This window comes from Chionomys nivalis, chromosome 21 (assembly GCF_950005125.1).
Source record: "Chionomys nivalis chromosome 21, mChiNiv1.1, whole genome shotgun sequence".
Lineage (NCBI taxonomy): Eukaryota > Metazoa > Chordata > Mammalia > Rodentia > Cricetidae > Chionomys > Chionomys nivalis.
Window position 1 is genome coordinate 5,749,471 of NC_080106.1, and position 19,307 is coordinate 5,768,777.

At 40.7% G+C, this 19,307-nt stretch overlaps 1 protein-coding gene across 4 annotated transcripts in view; it reads left to right on the forward strand.

Moving 5' to 3' along the window:
• The window catches only part of LOC130863322 (zinc finger protein 431-like), a 36,818-nt gene that overhangs the window by 11,880 nt on the left and 5,631 nt on the right, over window positions 1-19,307 (forward strand). Inside the window, exons 2-4 of one of the 4 annotated variants that reach the window (XM_057753243.1) lie at window positions 954-1,080; window positions 1,276-1,336; window positions 2,079-3,304. In XM_057753243.1, the coding sequence (XP_057609226.1) occupies window positions 954-1,080; window positions 1,276-1,336; window positions 2,079-3,304 (1,414 nt within the window). Of the gene's footprint in view, window positions 1-953; window positions 1,081-1,275; window positions 1,341-2,078; window positions 4,103-19,307 lie in introns of those variants that run through there. The other 3 variants (XM_057753242.1, XM_057753244.1, XM_057753245.1) reach the window with 3 other exon arrangements.

Here is a 19,307-nt window from a genome sequence, read left to right on the forward strand (position 1 = left end):
CCGGTGGAGATTGTTGACTCTGGATCTGGTCGCTGGCTCAGTCCTGATCCGCTGTGTCCCGGGACTGGGTTTGCTCCTGGCTTCTGCTCCTGATGGAGCTCGTTCTCTCTGTCCTAGGTAGCTGGTTCAGTCCCACTCCGGTTCCGGTAGAGATCGCAGACTCTGAGTCAGGTCGTCTCTCAATCCTGATCTGCCAGTGTTCCAGGACTGGGTTGGCTCTCAGGGCTGGGTTTGCTCCTGGCTTCTGCTCCCGGTGGAGCTCGTTTCCTCCGGCCTCCTCTGCCCTAGGAGTCTCCATTTCATAAGGTTTTCATCTGCCCATTTGTGTTTAAACGTGCAGTGACTTTTAGTAAAATCTTAGTGATGTTACAGTTAAAAGTAGGGCAGTTCGGGTTTTTGGAAGATGAATATAGAACTCATTGTAGTTACATCAGTAAGACCTTCTGAGTCTACTTTTTGTTTGCTTTTTGACTGATTTTTGCATGGGAGACATGGTCTTAATATGTACTTCTGGCTTTCTTAGTAGTGACTGCATAGACTAGGCTGGCATTCAACTCTAGCGCAGATTTACTTGCCTCTGACTTATGATTGGAGCATTTAAAGGCATGAGCAATATACACAGCCTGTCTATTTTATTTTTCTTTTTTGTAGTTAATAATTGTTTATATAATTTCTCTCCTATGTACTCTGTACAGTTGATCTGCTTACTTGTCTGCTTACAATTACTTGTTCAATAGGCGTTTCTCTTGCAAGGTGATACCCATTCACAAGGTACAGAAATGATACCTTTTATTCAGGTCTCTTCCAAAGTGACTTGGTAATTACATTATAATGTCTATTTAATGGAATAAGTTTAGGGAGTACCAGAATTATATGACTATACTCAAAGAGGTGTACATTTTCAGTGTTGCCATTAACATACTTTCGTTGTACACATGTATGGGTCATTTCAGATTGCAGTGACCTATGATGATGTGCATGTTGACTTCACTTGGGAAGAGTGGACATTGCTGGATCCTTCACAGAGGAATCTCTACAAAGATGTGATGCTGGACATCTACCATAGCCTCAGTATCATAGGTAAACCTAAATTTTCCATCATGTTTTTAAATAAGGGGACAACTGTTCCTTAGTTTTTGAAGTTCTTCTGTAATTTGATTGAGAAAGAAGAATGAGGTGCATAAATTAGACATGGTTCTGAGATACAGTAAAGATAGTAATTTAAATTTTGCACAAATTTCCATAATATATCATACATTTTCTACTCTATTGTAGGATACAGTTGGGAAGACCATAATATTGAAAAACATTTCCAAAGCTCTAGAAGACATAAAAGGTAATTATCATGTGCAGTCTGATAAAAAATATGCCTCAGAAGAAATTGTAATGTGTTCTGGAGTTTTTACACTAACCCATAGTGTAAATAAACTCAGCTTCATGTTGATTGATGTTTATTAAAATCTCACATAACCATAAACCTTAATTTCAAGTAGGTGAATTGCATATCCAAGGCATTCTTTTAAGAAAGAAGACCAGAAACAATGCCTTAACAGATATCACCACTTGAATCACAACTCAATGAGAGCTGTAGAACTGCCATACCATTAATTTTACACCAACCATATTACAAAAGGTATACATGTTGAAGAGGTGTTAAGTACATCCTTCAAACCTTCTAATAAACAAACAGTCCATAGTAAAGATAGTGTTACTCATAATACTGAAATGGGCATTTACAATCAAGGGTCAAGGAGCAGTTGTTAGGAGAAGCTCTACCTTCTATAACACATGTCTGTATCTGAATTTTGCCATTTTCCTACAAATATGTAAAAAAGTCTCATATAGAAAAGATTCTATAAATGGGAACTCTTTAATAAAGTATCTTTCCATCATAGACATTTTGAAAGATACAAAATAACCCAAAATTAAGGGTAACAACATGAGTGTAAACCCAGTGATAAAACCTTAAAATCTGATTCCACTTTACAAATAAATTGTAAAATTGATTTATAGAGATACAAAGATCAATGGTTTATTGAAAATGGTAAAGCTCTTACGTATCTCAAATATTCTTGCAGGCCTGAAATAAATCATACCAAAGAGAAACATTCTGTGTATAATCAGTATTTCAAAGCTTTTGCATATGACAGACATCTGCAACGGACTGAAAGCACACTTATTGGAGAGAAACCCTATGAAGATAATCAATGTGTTAAAGCCTTTGCTTTTAACAAACATCTTCAAAGGCATGAAAGCACACATACTGAAGAGAAAACCTGTGAATTTAATCAATGTGGGAAAGCCTTTGCTCATGACAGTGCTCTTCAAATACATAAAAGAGCACATCTTGGGGAGAAACCCTATCAATGTAATCAATGTGGTAAAGCCTTTGCTTATCACAGTGCTCTTCAAATACATATAAGAACACATACCGGAGAGAAACCCTATAAATGCAATCAGTGTGGCAAAGCTTTTACACAAAAATGTCATCTTCAGAAACACGAAAGAACATTTACCGGAGAGAAAACCTGTGAATTTAATCAATGTGGGAAATCCTTTGCTCATGACAATGCTCTTCAAATACATAAAAGAACGCATCCTGGGGAGAAACCCTATCAATGTAATCAATGTGGAAAATTCTTTGCTTATCACAGTGCTCTTCAAGTACATATAAGAACACATACTGGAGAGAAACCCTATAAATGCATTCAGTGTGGCAAAGCTTTTACACAAAAATGTCATCTTCAGAACCATGAAAGAACACATACTGGAGAGAAACCATATGACTGTAAACAATGTGGTAAAACTTTTACACGAAATTGGCATCTTCAAAATCATAAAAGAACACATACTGGAGAGAAACCCTATCAATGCAATCAGTGTGGCAAAGCTTTTATACAAAAATATCATTTTCAAAAGCATAAAAGAGCACATACTGGAGAGAAACCTTATGAATGTAATCAATGTGGTAAATCCTATGTTAATCCCAATGTTCTTCAAATGCATAAAAGAACACATACTGGAGAGAAACCCTATGAATGTAATCAATGTGGTAAAGCCTTTGCTTATCACAATGCTCTTCAAATGCATAAAAGAACACATACTGGAGAGAAACCATATGACTGTAATCAATGTGGTAAAGCTTTTGCACGAAAATGGCATCTTCAAAATCATAAAAGAACACATACTGGAGAGAAACCCTATCAATGCAATCAGTGTGGTAAGTCCTATGCTTATCACACTGCTCTTCAAATTCATAAAAGAACACATACTGGAGAGAAACCATATGAATGTAATCAATGTGGTAAGTGCTATGCTTATTACAATGCTCTTCAAATGCATAAAATAACAACACATACTGGAGGGAAACTCTATGAATGTTATCAGTGTGGTAAAAACTTGGCTCATCAAAATGCTCTTCAAATGCATAAAAGTACATATACTGGAGAGAAACCCTATCCATGTAATCAATGTGCTAAAGCCTTTACATGTTGCAAGTATCTTCAAATACATAAAAGAATACATACTGGAGAGAAACCCTATGAATGTAATCAGTGTGGTAGAGCCTTTACATATCACAAGTATCTTCAAATACATAAAAGAACACATACTGGAGAGAAACCCTATGAATGCAACCAATGTGGTAAAGCCTTTACACAACAAGGTAATCTTCAAATACATAAAAGAACACATACTGGAGAGAAGCCCTATGTATGTAATCATTGTGGTAAAGCCTTTGCTTATTACAGTGCTTTTCAAATGCATAGAAGAACACATACTGCAGAGAAACCCTATCAATGTAATCAATGTGATAAAGCCTTTGTACAACACAGTAATCTTCATACACAGAGAAGATATACTGAAGAGATACCATATTAATATAGTCCAGTGGTGAAGCCTTTGCATGGCACAGTTAACTTCAAATGCTTACAAGAACATACTGTACTGAAACCCTATGACTATAATCAATGTGGTCAGGCATTTCCTCCCACAGTGGTCTTCAAGTGCATGAAAGAGCACATACTGGAGAGCCATTGCATTGATGAGTAATCTTCAAAATCATCAGAAAAAAAGTTGTACCTCAGGGGAACCCTAAAAATATAGTGAGTGTAACAATGTGTTTCACTTTATAAAGCATTAAACCTTTTTGTGTACAATCAATCTGTTCAAGCCTTTGCTTATTATAATAGTCTTTGAGTGCCTATAAAATATCATGAGCATATTATTGTAAAGTATTTGGTAAGCTCTTTACCCAGCACACTTACACTCTTACACAAAAGCGCATTAATTTTTTGGAAATAGTTGACAGTGTCAGTAATTGTTCAAGTTTCATGATGTCATTTTTTATATTTTTATATATTTTTATAGTTTGCCTCTGAAAACTCATGGAAAAAAGTCAATTTATTAATTTATGAGGCTCTGTGTAGGATAAAAGGTTCAACGAAAGAAACACGCCCTGATCTTGAAACTAGAACCAGTGAAAGATACACATATTGGCTCTAAAATCAAAGCCAAGAAACCACACTCTACCCCTGAGCTTGAAAACATGCAAATCCTGTGCAGAGAAACCAACCAGGCCCTGAACACAAAACCACAGTATGAAATCCAGCCTATTTCTGAGCTTGTTTTTTTCCCTGTAAAAACTCTGCTCTTAAAAGTCCCTGTAGAAGCCCAGAGCGTATACTGTTGGCTTCTGGCATTTTCTCATCTACCAGAGCAACCACTCTCCTGCATTCATACCTCCAAAATAAATCCCTTGAGCCAGTTTTGGGTAAAGAACTTTTTCCTGACCAGAACAGAATCCTTGTGTGGTATCTCCCTTGTAGAGCCGAGCAAAGAAACAAGGGACATCTCTGATGGAAAAGCCCTTGTGGAGCAGTGCAGAGAAGCCAAGGATACCCCTGCTGGGAAACTCCGTTAGGGGAGCACAGCAGATGGCAACGTTACCCTGGATCCAGAGCAAACTACTACAGAAATAACATTTGGCACAGAACTGAGTACAAATGAACATCTCTGCCGGGAAACTCCCTAGTGGAGCCTAGCAGAGAAGTCATGGGCATCTCTGCTGGGGTGCTTGCCAGGGGAGCAGATTAGAAAAGTGATGGACAAGTTTTCTGGGAAACTCCCTGAGGGGAGTGGAGTAGCACAGCAATGGAATCTCTACTGGGAAGTTCTCTTAGCAGAATGGAGTGGAGCCCAGCCCTAATGACTCTCTCTCAGGAAGGAGCAAGATTCCCACATAATGCAGGGGAAAGTCCCCAAGCAGAACACAACTTCAGGTATGGCCTGACTTTCTGACAGTCAATATTCCTTTCTCCTCACAGCTTTTAGTATTCAGGATACCTCCCCTTTACAGTTTTATGTACAGCCTGACTTCTCCCAGCCAGCATAACTTATTTTGGATACTTTCCCTCCATAGCTTCAGTTAGTCTGACTTCCCAATATTCAGGATTCCTTTATCCTCACAGCTGTAGGTACCCTTGACATCTTCCCTTCACAGCTGGAGGTATTGCCTGACTTCTGACAGTTAGACTATCTTTCTCTTCAGAGATGTAGATACCCAGCCTACTTCCCTCCACAACTTCAGATATAGCCTGGCTTCCCAACAGTCAGGACACCTTTCTCCTTGCTGCTGTAGATACCCAGGGTAACTTCCTTTCACAGCTGTGGGTATAGCCTTCTTTGACAGTCATGGTACAATTTCATGCAGATCAACACTTGCAGTATGAATATAAATGTTATTGTAACCCTTTTTGATTTAGTATTTCTTTTTAATTACATTAACTAATTCAGGCATAGCAATCTATGGATTTGTATTAGTTCCTTTTCTGTTATTGTGATATAATGTCTATGTCGACTTACAAACGAGTTTGATTTGGCCCTTGGTTCCATATGGATACAGGATCACCATGAAATTTGCATGACAACATGCTAGGCATGGCAGCTAAAGCAGTAGGCTAAGAACTTACATCCTTTTTTTAAATACATATTTTTTTAGATTTATTTTTTTATGTATACAGTATTCGGTGTACAGTATGCCTACAGTCCGGAAGATGGTGGCATATCTCTTTAGAGATAGCTGTGAGCCATTGATGCTGAACGATTCCAATGACCATGATTGTTAATTTCTGTTATATTCTTGGTGAAGGCTGTAGTGTTTGTGTGTTTCCCTTCTTAGTTTTCCTGGTGTGAGATCATCTATTGCCTGTATTTTTATGGCGGTAAGTAACTTCCTGGAGATGGAGTTTTACTTCTAGCATGTTATATAGGGCTTGAGTTTTGGTTAGATACTCTTTAAATTTGACTTTTTAAAAAATCAAGTATCTTACTCTGTCCGTCTATTGTTGACATCTTTGCTGGGTGTATTTTCTTCCTGATGTCCATGGTCTGTTCTAGTCTATGAGTTATCAGTCCAGGTACCTCTGAATTTTAGTCTCTTTTGAGAGGTCAGGTGATTCTAATGAGTCTGCCTTTGTTAGTTGGACTTTTCCTCTTGCTGCTTTTAATATTCTTTCTTTGTTCTGTAAGCTTAGTGTTTATTATGTGTTGAGGTGATTTTTTTTCCCGCTGGCCCAATCTATATGACGTTCTGTAATCTTGTACCTTTGTAGGCATATGCTTATTTATGTTGGGAAAATTTTCTAGAATTTCATTTATAAAAATTCTCTGCATTTTTATCCTTCCTATGATTGTACTATACTTATGTTTGGTCTTTTCATAGTGTCCATGATTTCCTGGATATTTTGTGGTAGGAATTTTTTATACTTAGCAGTATTTTGACTAAAGCATCCATTGCCTCTAATGTGCCTTGCACATCTGAAGTTCTTTCTTCCATCTCTTGTACTCTCTTGGTGAAGTGTGATGCTCTACTTCCTGTTCACTTACCCAGATTTTCCATTTCCAGGTTTCCTTCCACTTGTTTTCTTTTTTTTTCTTTTTTTTTTCCACTTGTTTTCTTTATTGTTTCTATATTTATTTACAGATCTTGAATGCCTGATTTACTTGGCTTTGGATTTATTGATTTTTTTCAAATTCTCTTTGTCTGTTCCTCAATTTCTGTATGTGATTTGTTTATATCCTCTTAGGGATCTTTATCATCTTCATAATGTAATATTTAAGGTCATTTTCTTGTGCTTCAGCTGTGTTGGATTGTTCAGGTCTTGTTGCTGTAGCATAGGTAGGCTTTGCTGATGCCATATTGCATTTTTCTATTATTGATTGTGTTCTTAACACTAGCATTTAGCCATCTGGATTTGAGGTGACTTTAGGTTCAGGTGTCAATTTCTGAAATTGTCTTTATTATATGGGTGTTTTGTTTCTTGGTTTCTCTTTCCTCTCTGGTCTTTTGCCCTAAATGACCAAGAGTTCTGGTGAGAAATGTGTCTTTGGGTACAGAGGCAGGGCGGCTTGGCCACCAGCCTAGGGGAGGAAACAGAATGTTTATCATCTCTAAATAACTCTGCATTTATTTCTGCTCTGCACCAGCTCCTCTAGTTATCATATTACACCCAAGTAAATGACCCATATCCACAGTTATATAGAATTTAACTCCTGATAAATCATCTTCCATCTTTCTTCCTTTAATATATATTATTATCTTTTATTGAGTGCTCAATTCTCACCTCTACACCAGCAGTATAAAATGCCTACAAATGGGGTCCTACAAGTTTACTCCAATAGCTCTGCCCACACATCCATGAAATCACATGTTGTGGCGTCATCTGTCGAGGGTGTCACATCGGCTGACATCTGGCAAAGACCAGCTTCAGTGGGATTTGTATGTTTCATGGTAGTGGTGTGAGGACTAGAATTATTAAGCTAAAGTAACAGAGATGTAGGAGAAATTAGACAGAGACACAGAACAGTTGTAGAAAGGCCACTTGTTTATTTCTAGCTGCCCAGACTCCCAAAATAACCACACGGAAACTGTATTAATTAAATCACTGCTTGGCCATTAGCTTAAGTGTATTTCTGGCTAACTCATTTCTTAAATTAACGTCTCTATTAATCTGTGTATCACCATGAGTCTGTGGTTTACAGGGTAAAGTTCCAGTGTTTCTCTCCACCTGGGCTACATGGCTTCTCCTGACTCCGCCTTCTTTCTTCCAGCATTCAGTTTAGTTTTCCCCACCTACCTCTGTTCTTCCCTGCTATAGGTCCAAAGCAGTTTCTTTATTAATCAATGGCAATAACAGCACACAGAGGGGAATTCCACATCCCAGAACAGCATCGAGAGTGACATTCTGTGAATACTGGACCCAGAATCCTTTATTTTTCACACGTTTATATACTTTACTCCAAAGGGAGGGAGGAGGCAACAGACCTCATTGACATGATATAAGGAACAGTCTCGAAGTTCAGGGGGAGTGCATCTACTTCCACACCCAGAATACTAATTAACCACATCCTAGACCAGGATCTCCTGTTTGTTGCCACATTTGTTGTCAACAGCACTGAAAGAGTAAAAATCAGTTCAAACTCTGACCTCCAGTCAAAGTAGATCTGGTTCCCAACTGTGGCCCCTTACACATATCTTCCTGAGAGCTGCCACGCTTCCTGCCACACAATAATGGACCAAACCTCTGAATCTTTCAGCCAGCTCTATTAATTATTATGTTTATAGAAGTTACCGTGAGTATGTTGTCTCATCACATCAAGAAAACACCTACGAAGGCCGTATGTGATCAAATTCAGTAACTTCTCATCAAAGGAGGAAGTAGCAGAGCAGAGGATCTCAGCATACCCCTCCATTTCTTTTGTGTCTTAACATTTTTATTTTTTATTAACCAGGCCTCTTTGACATCTTTGATAGTTTTATTCCTAGATATATTGTTGAAGTAATTTTGAATACAATATTACCATGATTTCTTTCACAGCGTGCTTGTTATTGGTATAAAAATGCTACTCTTTTTAAGATCATTATTTATTGTATTAGTATTATTATATCTCTGAAGTTTTATTTTTATATATCTTTTCCTGTTTTTAAAATTTTAGTAATATTGGCTTTACAGAAGGAATTTGAAAGGGCTTCTGTAGTTTCTAGTGTTTTTTTTTTTTTTTTTTTTTTTTTTTGGTTTTTCGAGACAGGGTTTCTCTGTAGCTTTGGAGCCTGTCCTGGAACTCCCTTTGTAGACCAGGCTGGCCTCGAACTCACAGAGATCCGCCTGCCTCTGCCTCCCGAGTGCTGGGATTAAAGGCGTGTGCCACCACCGCCCGGCTCACCTCATAGATTCTTGACTATGGTCCTAAGCCTGTCTCCCCAAGGTTACTCACCTGTGCAACATATCCTAGAAGAATATCAGGTCCAGTCAGTAACAGAAAAATAAGATTATAGGGTTAGGGTCCTGGGAGGGATGCTCTAGACACAGGGCATTATCAAGGTGGTATCTCTCCAGATGGACATAGCAGAGCATCTCTCTTGGTCTGTGCTTCTACCCTGTCCAGTGTGCATTGTGGTATCTGTTTGACTTGAGTAAGGAACATTACTGGATTCTGGCTATCAGGCACAGCCTTGTGTCTAGTGGGTCTTTTGACTAAGCTATTTTTGTATATGTAAATGTCATTTTTACTTTGTTCATTACAGTAACATTCTGATTCAGTTGCCTTTCTGTCCAGTTGGAGCACAAGGGGCAACCATGTCATTATTCCCACACTGGGTTAAATGTATGCTAAACACTACATATAATCTATCATGGAGCCCACCAACTATCATGATCTATTAAATTATGTTGTGAAGAGAAATTTATAGCATGCATTCACTATTACCTCACCTAGCTTTCAAAAGAGAGCATATCTTACTTCCTTGTGACCAGTAATACTTAGTACCTGATTCATTTCCTTCAGAGAGGAAATCTCATGAGAACACTTCTAATTTTACTTTTGACACAATGAACAATGAATCCTACTATGCACAGGCTTATATAGTTGGTCCTCCTGTGTGGTTAGTAGAAAACCTAGGAATCCAGTACATTCATTCTCTACATCATGTAACATATAATTGTTACTATTTAACTCAATTTGTTTTTAGCCCAAGAAATACTACAATAGTTATGTTACAACAACTTCCTATTCTCTTTTGGATCCTAGTAAAAATAAGATTAAGAGTAATTGCCGGGTGGTGGTGGCGCACGCCTTTAATCCCAGCACTTGGGAGGCAGAGGCAGGTGAATCTCTGTGAGTTCGAGACCAGCCTGGTCTACAAGAGCTAGTTCCAGGACAGGCTCCAAAGCCACAGAGAAACCCTGTCTTGAAAAACCAAAAAAAAAAAAAAAAGATTAAGAGTAATTTTCCAGAGTCTTCAATGCAATGGTTGGAAAATTTCTAATAATATTTTAAAAACTTCTTTTTGTTTCTTTTTTTCATTACTTAAATTTTTTTTCATTCATTTTACTTTCCAAGTGATGTTTCCCCTCACTCCTCTCCTGTTCCGTTACCCCACCTCCTCTCACCCCCATCCACTATTTCCTCTCCATTCAGAAAGTGGTAGGCCTCCCATGGGTGCCAACAGAACCGTGGCACGTCAATCCTGAGGCGGGATCAAGTTCCTCCTCCTGAATCAAGACTGTGATAGGGAACCCGGCATGGTGACTAGGTTCCCAAAAAGCAAAGAAGCCAGTCACTGGCTCTTACCTCAACCTCAGTCCAAAATGGTGATCCTGCCTCCATAAATCTCACAATGAGACCAAGTTGAGAGTTGTTTCTTCCCTTTGTATAATCGTCTTTATGACTGGGCTTAAAAGCATGCACCACCATGATTAAAGTCATGCACCACCTGGTTTCAATGGCAACTAGTGTGGCTCCTGGTATTGAAGATGCATCTCATTGTGTTTACTGGGATTAAAGGTGTATGTTCCCATTACCTGGTCTGTAAGGCTAACTAGTGAGGCTGTTTTACTTTCAAATCTTCGGTCAAGCTTTATTTATTAAAATACAATTGAAATGCCACTTCGGTAGTCATAAAGACAGTGTCACTTGCTTAATTATTCTCTCAATATTCCATTTGCACTCAGACTACATTTTTTAGCCCCATTCATTTGTTAGAGTTTGTCCTGAATTCTGGAAGTAAACTTTACAAGCAATGGAGCCGTCATCCAGCCATCATTCTGGTGGGAGACAGATGTATCATTTTGTTTTCTTATCTGGTCCCTACATTTCTCTCCTGTTCTCTGAAGAGCCTGTGACTAACAGGTAGAAAGTTCCTTCAGTTCACTTGATCTCAGCGTGATGCCACAGAACAATCCTTAATCTCTCTTTAAAATTGTTCATACTCTGGGTACCCTTCCACTCAAGGGACAGGGAATCACTCCACCCCACACTGAGGGAAGGACTATGTAAGCTAATGACATTGTGTCCACGAGAAAAAAGGGGAAGTGCCCATGGACTCCAGGAAGATAGCAGGAAGGGTCAACAGTTATAGCCAGGGATAAGTGCCATTGAAATACTTATCTCTGTAGATTTGGAAAGGGTCTGAGTCTGGAGTGGAAGGCGGGGTCAGCGACCATTAAGCTGTGTGCGTAAGCACAATGTAACCGGTCGAGAGTTGCTCTTGTCACTCAGGCCTCACTAGCCAATCAGGGCTTCAGGTCTAACTGCCAGTCAGAACTGGCGCAAGGCCCCTTCCGGAAGCCATGTTGCTACTTGGATTGCGAAAGGAGCTGGCCAGCGTTTTAGCGTGCTGGGCTTCACGTGCTGCTGCCCGGAGCTCTGAGAGGACCATGGGCGAGCAGGGAAGCCACAACTCGGTGAGCAAGGGATTGCTGTCCCCAGATGGGGACGAACAGAAGGGGAGGTTCAGGAGCAAGTTAGTCTGGTCCTTCCCAGGGCTGTGTTGGAAATCTCCAGCCCGAATCCTGGCCCTGTGGGTTCCCACATGGTCCCTGGAACTCCCAGGCACGGACCTCTTAATAACTTTGCTCTGTAGGCTACAACTGTTCAAAGAATTGGGAGCAGGGAACTACCTGTAGAAACATTTGTAGTCAACAACACTGTGATTTTGATGCATCTGTGGAAAGCAGATCGCCGAACTGGGAGAGGCCTGGTTTCTCCAGTATCTTCTAGAAGGGCGGCACTTTTCATTTAACCGTTCTGTGTATCGTTCATTTGCGGTTAATTTGGTGGAGGTTGTAAAAGGCGTCTCGTGTGTTGGGGCGCACTCGACTTCTTAGTTGTGATGTAGAAGAGTTGAGTTGGTCATATAAAGGATTTACCAGTGTTTAGGAGCAGGTAAGTTACAAAACGTAGAATTTAGCTGAGGGAGGGCTTTCTCTAAGACACCGCAAAGATAAGTGTATGCTAGCCAGACCCGGGAGAGAGAAGAAATCTGCAGACACATTTTTTTTTTTTTTTTTGGTTTTTCGAGACAGGGTTTCTCTGTAGTTTTAGTGCCCGTCCAGGAACTAGCTCTTGTAGACCAGGCTGGCCTCGAACTCACAGAGATCCGCCTGCCTCTGCCTCCCGAGTGCTGAGATTAAAGGCGTGCGCCACCACCGCCCGGCTGACTCCAAACTCTTACAAAAAAGAAACCTGTGACTGAAAACCGGCCACTAGGCCCATCCTTATGTCAAACAAGGAGCATCTAACAAGCTGCTTAAAGAGGCATTTCAGGGTCACAACCTACCCCGAACACTGGTGTGCTTAAAAGTTCCAGTTTTCTTCTTGAGAAAGGCATACTTCTGAGAGATGGGCGTATGACACCAGTGACAAGTATTTGAAAGTAAAGCACTGCTGTGTGAGGACTGGTCTGACCGAGCAACATTTTCATTTAGGCCCTGAGGCAGGGAGGAGGCATGTTCTTGGGGAAAGAGTAACAACCTGGGGACCAGGCCTTGGGAACTTTGCAGAAAGCTTGATGTATTGAGAAAAAAAAAATACAGCTATTTTTTCTAAAACCAGTAATATAGACGAGGTAATGGTCGGGGCCAGGGCCTTTGTGGAGAGTTCCTTTAATCCTGAGAGCCACGGTCATCCCAGCACGTGGAGCTGTGGTTTCCAGTCCGAGGCCACTGTGAACTTAGTAATGTTTTTGAGGCCCCTGTGTCCCCTTGTGCATCATTGCTGGATTAGTCTCCTCCTGAGTCTGTCTCATTTTCTGCTTTCTGCTGACTTCATAGCGGTCCCCATCGCCGTCCATTTCCGCCCTAGCTGTCGTAAACTAGACGCTGTTCTTAAGGAGCTCACTTGGCAGGAGACACAGCTTGTGCCAAACCTTCCTGCCAGCCCAGCTTTTATCCTTTCCACCTTTCTCCTTCCCTGGCACTTTACCTCAGGACCCTGTCACTGAAGAATGACCTGCTGCATCGGGTCACTGGTGTCCTTCAGAAATATTTCTGATAATGACTTCCTGTGTAAACCTCCCATCTGCCCAGGTGACTGGACCTGCAGTCTCCTGTCCCTATTTAAATTGTTCAGAGTGTAACCTGACACCTGACCCTAAAAGAAACTTAGGGATGACAGTAGATGTGGAATGCAGACTCTGTCAATGCTGCTCCTCTGAGCATTAGACAGAGATAGATGCAGGCTCTCATTACAGAGATTTTTCTCTATTAATCTCTTAATTGTGTGGAGTGATTTCTCCCTGAGAAGACATAGTAATTCTAAGGCCTCTACATTTCCAGCCTTTTACACACGTGTGTCTGTGACAAGCACTGTTCCGCCTCTCAGGTCGCCTTGATTTCAGACTGCTGCACTCCAGGGCAATCATCTTATTGTCCTCTGTATTACACATCTTAAATTCTTAATTTAAATGCATGCACCACCTGAGAGATTTAATATTATCCATTGAGTCATGTAGTCAGCTGTCTGTTGTAAGTACAGGAAAAGGGTTTGCATGTGGAGCATGGCTTCTGCCTTCAGACAGAATAGGAGAGCAGTTCATTGTGTGCACCGCAGGGAAACAGGGCAGGCCGCAGCTGCTGGAGTCTCCACTGTGAAAAAGGCCCTGAGTGCGGCAGGAGGAGTTACTCTGTGATTTCCCAGCTTGTGCCAGTTCATGTCATGTGAGAAAAGACTGGCCACATTGGTGTTGTTCAATTTGGGAAAGCTCCCTTGTGCAGTGAATATTGAATTTGCAATTAGGGAGCTCTCCTGTGCAGATGTGTTCAGTCCTGCTTCACACATTTACGGCAGCCCAGAGGTTTGAGAAACAGGCCATTGAGTGTAACTCTGTGTGTCAGGTTACAGATCTCAGCAGCCACCATGTGCATATATATAGTCAAGAACAATCAGCCCCTTAGTAATGGCCTGTCAGTATACCTCAGTTTTTAATGTTAAAATACACTATTTTATCCTTTAAATCAGTGAATTGACCATTTATTGTTAAGTGTATTATTGCTTTTATCTCTATTTGTTTCCATTCTCCAACGTTTTTTTCCCCCCTTGGCTTTTGGTTTTTTGAGTCAGGGTTTCTATGTGTAACAGCTCTGGCTGACCTAGATCTAGCTCTGTAGACCAGGCTAGCCTAGAACGCACAGAGATCTGTTTGCCTCTGCATCCTGAATGCTGGGATTCAAGAACACCCAGTTGTGTGGCCCAGCTAATGAGAGACTCTGGCAAGGCTTAGCATTAGGAACATTAGCTTGCAGGTTTTCTCTGGGGTTCTCCTGTGCTTTGACTGTCGGGAGCTGTAAGGAGACCACACGTCATGCTGTGTGAGTGTGGGGTGCGGTGAGTGTGGGGTGCTCAGCACAGGTCTGCTGTTCTGTCGTTTCTGCTAGGGCTTGGATGGAACCTGAGTCAGCTTGTGGGTGTGTTGGTTCTTGAAGAGACCTTGGCAGTGAACCTGCTCTCTGAGCCTCCCTGTGTGGGATTTGCTGAGGAGGGGGAGACTCTGCAGTCTAGGCATGGGAGGGTCTGATGCTTGTGATATCACTGTCCAGTGTGCACACACAGACAGTGCTTGTGATGTGTGGTGAGAAAATGAATTGCAAAAGGTAAAAGCCTGCTTTCTAGAAATTCTGAATAATGAATTTCACTTTCAGGTTTGTCCTATACATGATACAAGTAGTTTAGGAATTGGTAAAGAGATGATGTGGATCAATCTTCAGCCGTACATGATTAGAATGCTCTTAACTTTCTGCTACCACCAGCCAGCATGGTGTGATTCAGTGAAACTCTGTTTCAGCAGACAAAGGGATTTCTGATCTGCAGAGATCTCTCAGGTGTCTATGGTGTTGTGTAGGTCAATGGAGCAGATTGCTCATCTTGTGCCGTAATCCATCTGGCAGGAGGCAGATTTTAAATTTTTCTTCTTTGTTGCTTTGAGATTGGGCATCAGAGGGACGGGGTTTACCTGAAACCACAACAAGCCATAAGGGGCTGCAGAGCCACAGCAGGGGATCATCTCCATTTGCAGAGAGCTTTAGAGCACAGGGCGTCTGTCTTTAGAACAAATACCAATGACTGGAGGTCAGAAACATAACAGTGTAAGGGTCACCTTGAGTTAATGTGTAGAAGTTCTGAAGTCTGTGTTTATTTAATTTCTATACACATGGACTCACAGTGAGCTAGGTAAGATTGGTCAAGACCACACTTCCTGGCTGAGTTTCCTTTGGTCTCTGGATTAAAAATTGACTATATTTTCCTTCCTTTGTTCTTGGCTCTTTCTCTCCATCTGCTTTATTCTTTCATAAATATTAAAAACATTCTTTTTTTAAAAAAATATTCTTGATAGGTGTAGCTTTGTTGTAAGTATAGAAGTCATATTGTGTCAGTCTGTGTACTGGTGTTTCATAATCCCATTGAGCACTCTGAGTCTTTTGTAATTAGCTTTCCTGTTGTAAATTGTTGGGCGTTGTTGTTGGGTTGTCTTCTCATGAAGGTGCAAACTTATATTGATGGATCATGCTCTCAATTATCATTTGTTTCTTTTTTTATTTATTTTTTATGTTCTTCTTGTTGTTTTTAATCTGTGAAAGGCTTTTGGTTAATTGAATAAAAACTGTTATGTGTCTTTGAAGGTGACTCAGCACATATTCTCCTTGGGGATGACCTGACTTCAGATACCAACAATCACATTGGGAAGCTCATACTATCTGCCATTCAAGATCCCATTGATCTGACACCACCTCTTTTTGCAGGTCGCCAGTGTATATGTAGAAGATGGTCTATCTCATACACAAACATACACAGAAAGTAGTAGTAAACTTGTTTTCAAAAGCACTTGTGACTTCTAGAGCAATGAGAATAAAACGAGATGCTTTAAGTGCATACTAATTTTTTTAAAAAATCTGTTATCTTAAATTTTGTTTTCAAAAGTTTTCATTTCCTTACTCTGATGCAGGCTACAGGCAATCGTCTATCCTAGAACACAACATGGTGTCTAAGTGATCCTAACAGACATGCTTTTCTTTATCACAGGAGCATGAGACCCTTTTAATAGTCTGTTGTGGGGAGCTGCGGGCTGCGTTCCTGCCACCCAGCTCCCAGCCGCCTGGCTAGCTTATGCCCCGAAATAACAACACACAAACTTTATTCTTTTAAACACTGCTTGGCCCATTATATCTAGCCTCTTCTTGGCTAATTCTCGCACCTGGACTAGCCCATTTCTAATAATGTGTGTAGCACCCCAAGATGCGTTTACTGGGAAGATTCTAGCCTATGTCCATCCTGGGTCGGAGCTTCATTGCATCTGCCCCAGAGAGGAGAGCTATCGAGTCCAAGCTCACTTCCTCTTCCTCCCAGCATTCTGTTTTGTTTACTCCACCCACCTATGTTCTAACCTATGAGGGCCAAGCAGTTTCTTTATTTTTTAACCAATGACCTTCCTCCATCAGTAGTCAAAATTATTTTCTAGAAAGTTAAAGTATAGCCGGGCGGTGGTGGTGCACGCCTTTAATCCCAGCACTCGGGAGGCAGAGGCAGGCGGATCTCTGTGAGTTCGAGGCCAGCCTGGTCTACAAGAGCTAGTTCCAGGACAGGCTCCAAAACCACAGAGAAACCCTGTCTCGAAAAACCAAAAAAAAAAAAAAAAGAAAGTTAAAGTATGAGAAGGGTTCAAGCAAATCTCCAGTTTTGGTGGAACAACCTCCTTGCCCAACCAATTTTCTATGATTGGTAAAGGAGAGAACTGAGTGCACAGGATGAGTGGTGACAGTGATTAGTTAGGGTTTGACTTTGATTGGAATCTTACAGTTCTTGTTTAAGGAACCATAATATATATTTGTAGGTCTGTGTTGTTTTGTCTGTGGTGCCATATATGTTGTTGATTTTAAATAGTAATATAATAATATATTGTTTTTTTCTGTAAAGTGATATACCTTTACCAATTTTATATTCATAATATTTCTTGTTTTAAGTTTTTGTTGATTTGAGGTCTTTCTGTGTATAGCCAGTTATCTCCTCTTGAACTTAGAGGCATGCATCTTCCTATTTCCTGGCATCTCAGGTTTTTCCAATTGTTGCTATCTTCATGTTTGAGTTTTTGCTGCATAAGTGATTGCTATTATTATTAACACATGGATTTTTGAGTCTTTAAAACCTCATATACTATTGTCTCTTTGTCCTAATTAGCCTTAGCTGTCAAGAGAACATCAATTGAGGTTGTGCCCAGTCAGAATATCTGATTACAGTGTCTGAGAGAGAGTGTGTTGATTCCGATTGATGCGAGAAGGCTCTTCCACTGAGTTGTCAGTATCTCTAAACAAGTGGTCCTGGGCTGGATTAGAGGGAAAGCTGAGCATGAGACGGTGACTAAGCAAGAGAGAAAGCCAGGAAACCATGTTTCCTCATGTGTTGCCTTCAGTTATTAGCTTGAGTTTCTATCCTGATCTCCCACAAGGAGGGGTTGTGACCTAGGGGTATCAACCACATAAACCTGTTCATTATCTGTGTTGCTTTTGGTTAGAGAATTTAATGATGGCAACGGAGAAGAAAGCTTGAACAAAATGTAGCTAGGGGCCAATTGTGCGATACATTGGCCCAAATCTTTCTATTTCTCTCTACATTCTGAGAAAGTGAGTAAGGCAGTATTCAAAAGTAATGGGCTGATTTTTAGGTAAAATATTACTTCTGTTAGATAGTTATTACTGATGAGTCATTCAGGTCTACAATGAAAAACACATCGGCTTAGAAAGAAATGAAAAGTCTGCATTTTGTTTTTTTTTGTTTTGTTTTGTTTTTTGGTTTTTTTTTTTGTTTGTTTTGTTTTTGGTTTTTCGAGACAGGGTTTCTCTGTAGCTTTGGAGCCTCTCCTGGAACTAGCTCTTGTAGACCAGGCTGGCCTCGAACTCACAGAGATACGCCTGCCTCTGCTTCCTGAGTGCTGGGATTAAAGGCGTGCGCCACCACCGCCCGGCAAAAGTCTGCATTTTGAAAGACAAACATGGTATGTATTCACTCATTCGTGGGTATTAGACACAAAGCAAAAGATAGCCAGCCTACAGTCTTCAACATGAGGACAGGAAGCAAGGAGAACCGTAAGGGAAACATTCATAGATCCTGCCAGGAAGGGAAGTAGACGAGATCTCCTTTGTGAATTGGCACAGTGGGGGAGGGAGGAAGGTAGTAAAGGAGTTAGGAAGGAGGAAAGGGGAATATGCACGATTGGGAAGTTTGAGTTGAGTGAAGGATAGAGAGGAAGAGCAAGGAGAGAGATACCTTGAAAGAGGGATCCATTCTAGGGTGAATGAGAAGTCAGGCACGAGGGACACTCCCAAGAGACCACCATTGCTCTACTTTCCAGTCACCTCCCTGTGCTCTCCACCTCTGTCCCTTTCTTACTCACCTGACCCCTTGGGTTCCCATGCGCACCTGCTTCTAATGCATCCACACGATCTGTTTCCTCTTCCTAGGGAAGCCATACATCTCCCCTACAGTCCTTTTTGTTTCTTAGCCTCTCTGATTCTGTGGGTTGTACTGTTATCAGCGTGATTGAACCTTGTGGCATGAGATCTAACAGGCCTTAATAATAGTCGATTTCGGCTTAGGAATGCCCCGTTCATAACCCCTTTTGGGGTGACCTTGTTTGCTGCAATTGAAACATTGACATTTTAGGGGTTTGTTTTGTTTTGTTTTGTTTTTGCTGTAGATCTGAATGAGTCATCAGTAATACCTTCCAACAGATTCACTGTTGCATTTAAGAAATTAGTCCATTATTTTTTTAAGTATGATCTTTTAATTTCTAGGGGATAGGCAGAATGAGAAAGATTTTGGACCAAAATACCACACAAAGGACCTCTAGCTCAAACTCTTATGGCGTCTATCTGGTTCTGACTGAGATCCTATGATTTCTATCTCCACTTTCTGCCATTACTCTCAGTTTCCCTACTTCCTGATCCTGAAAGAACAATCAATTAAGTTCTGCGTGCAACTTT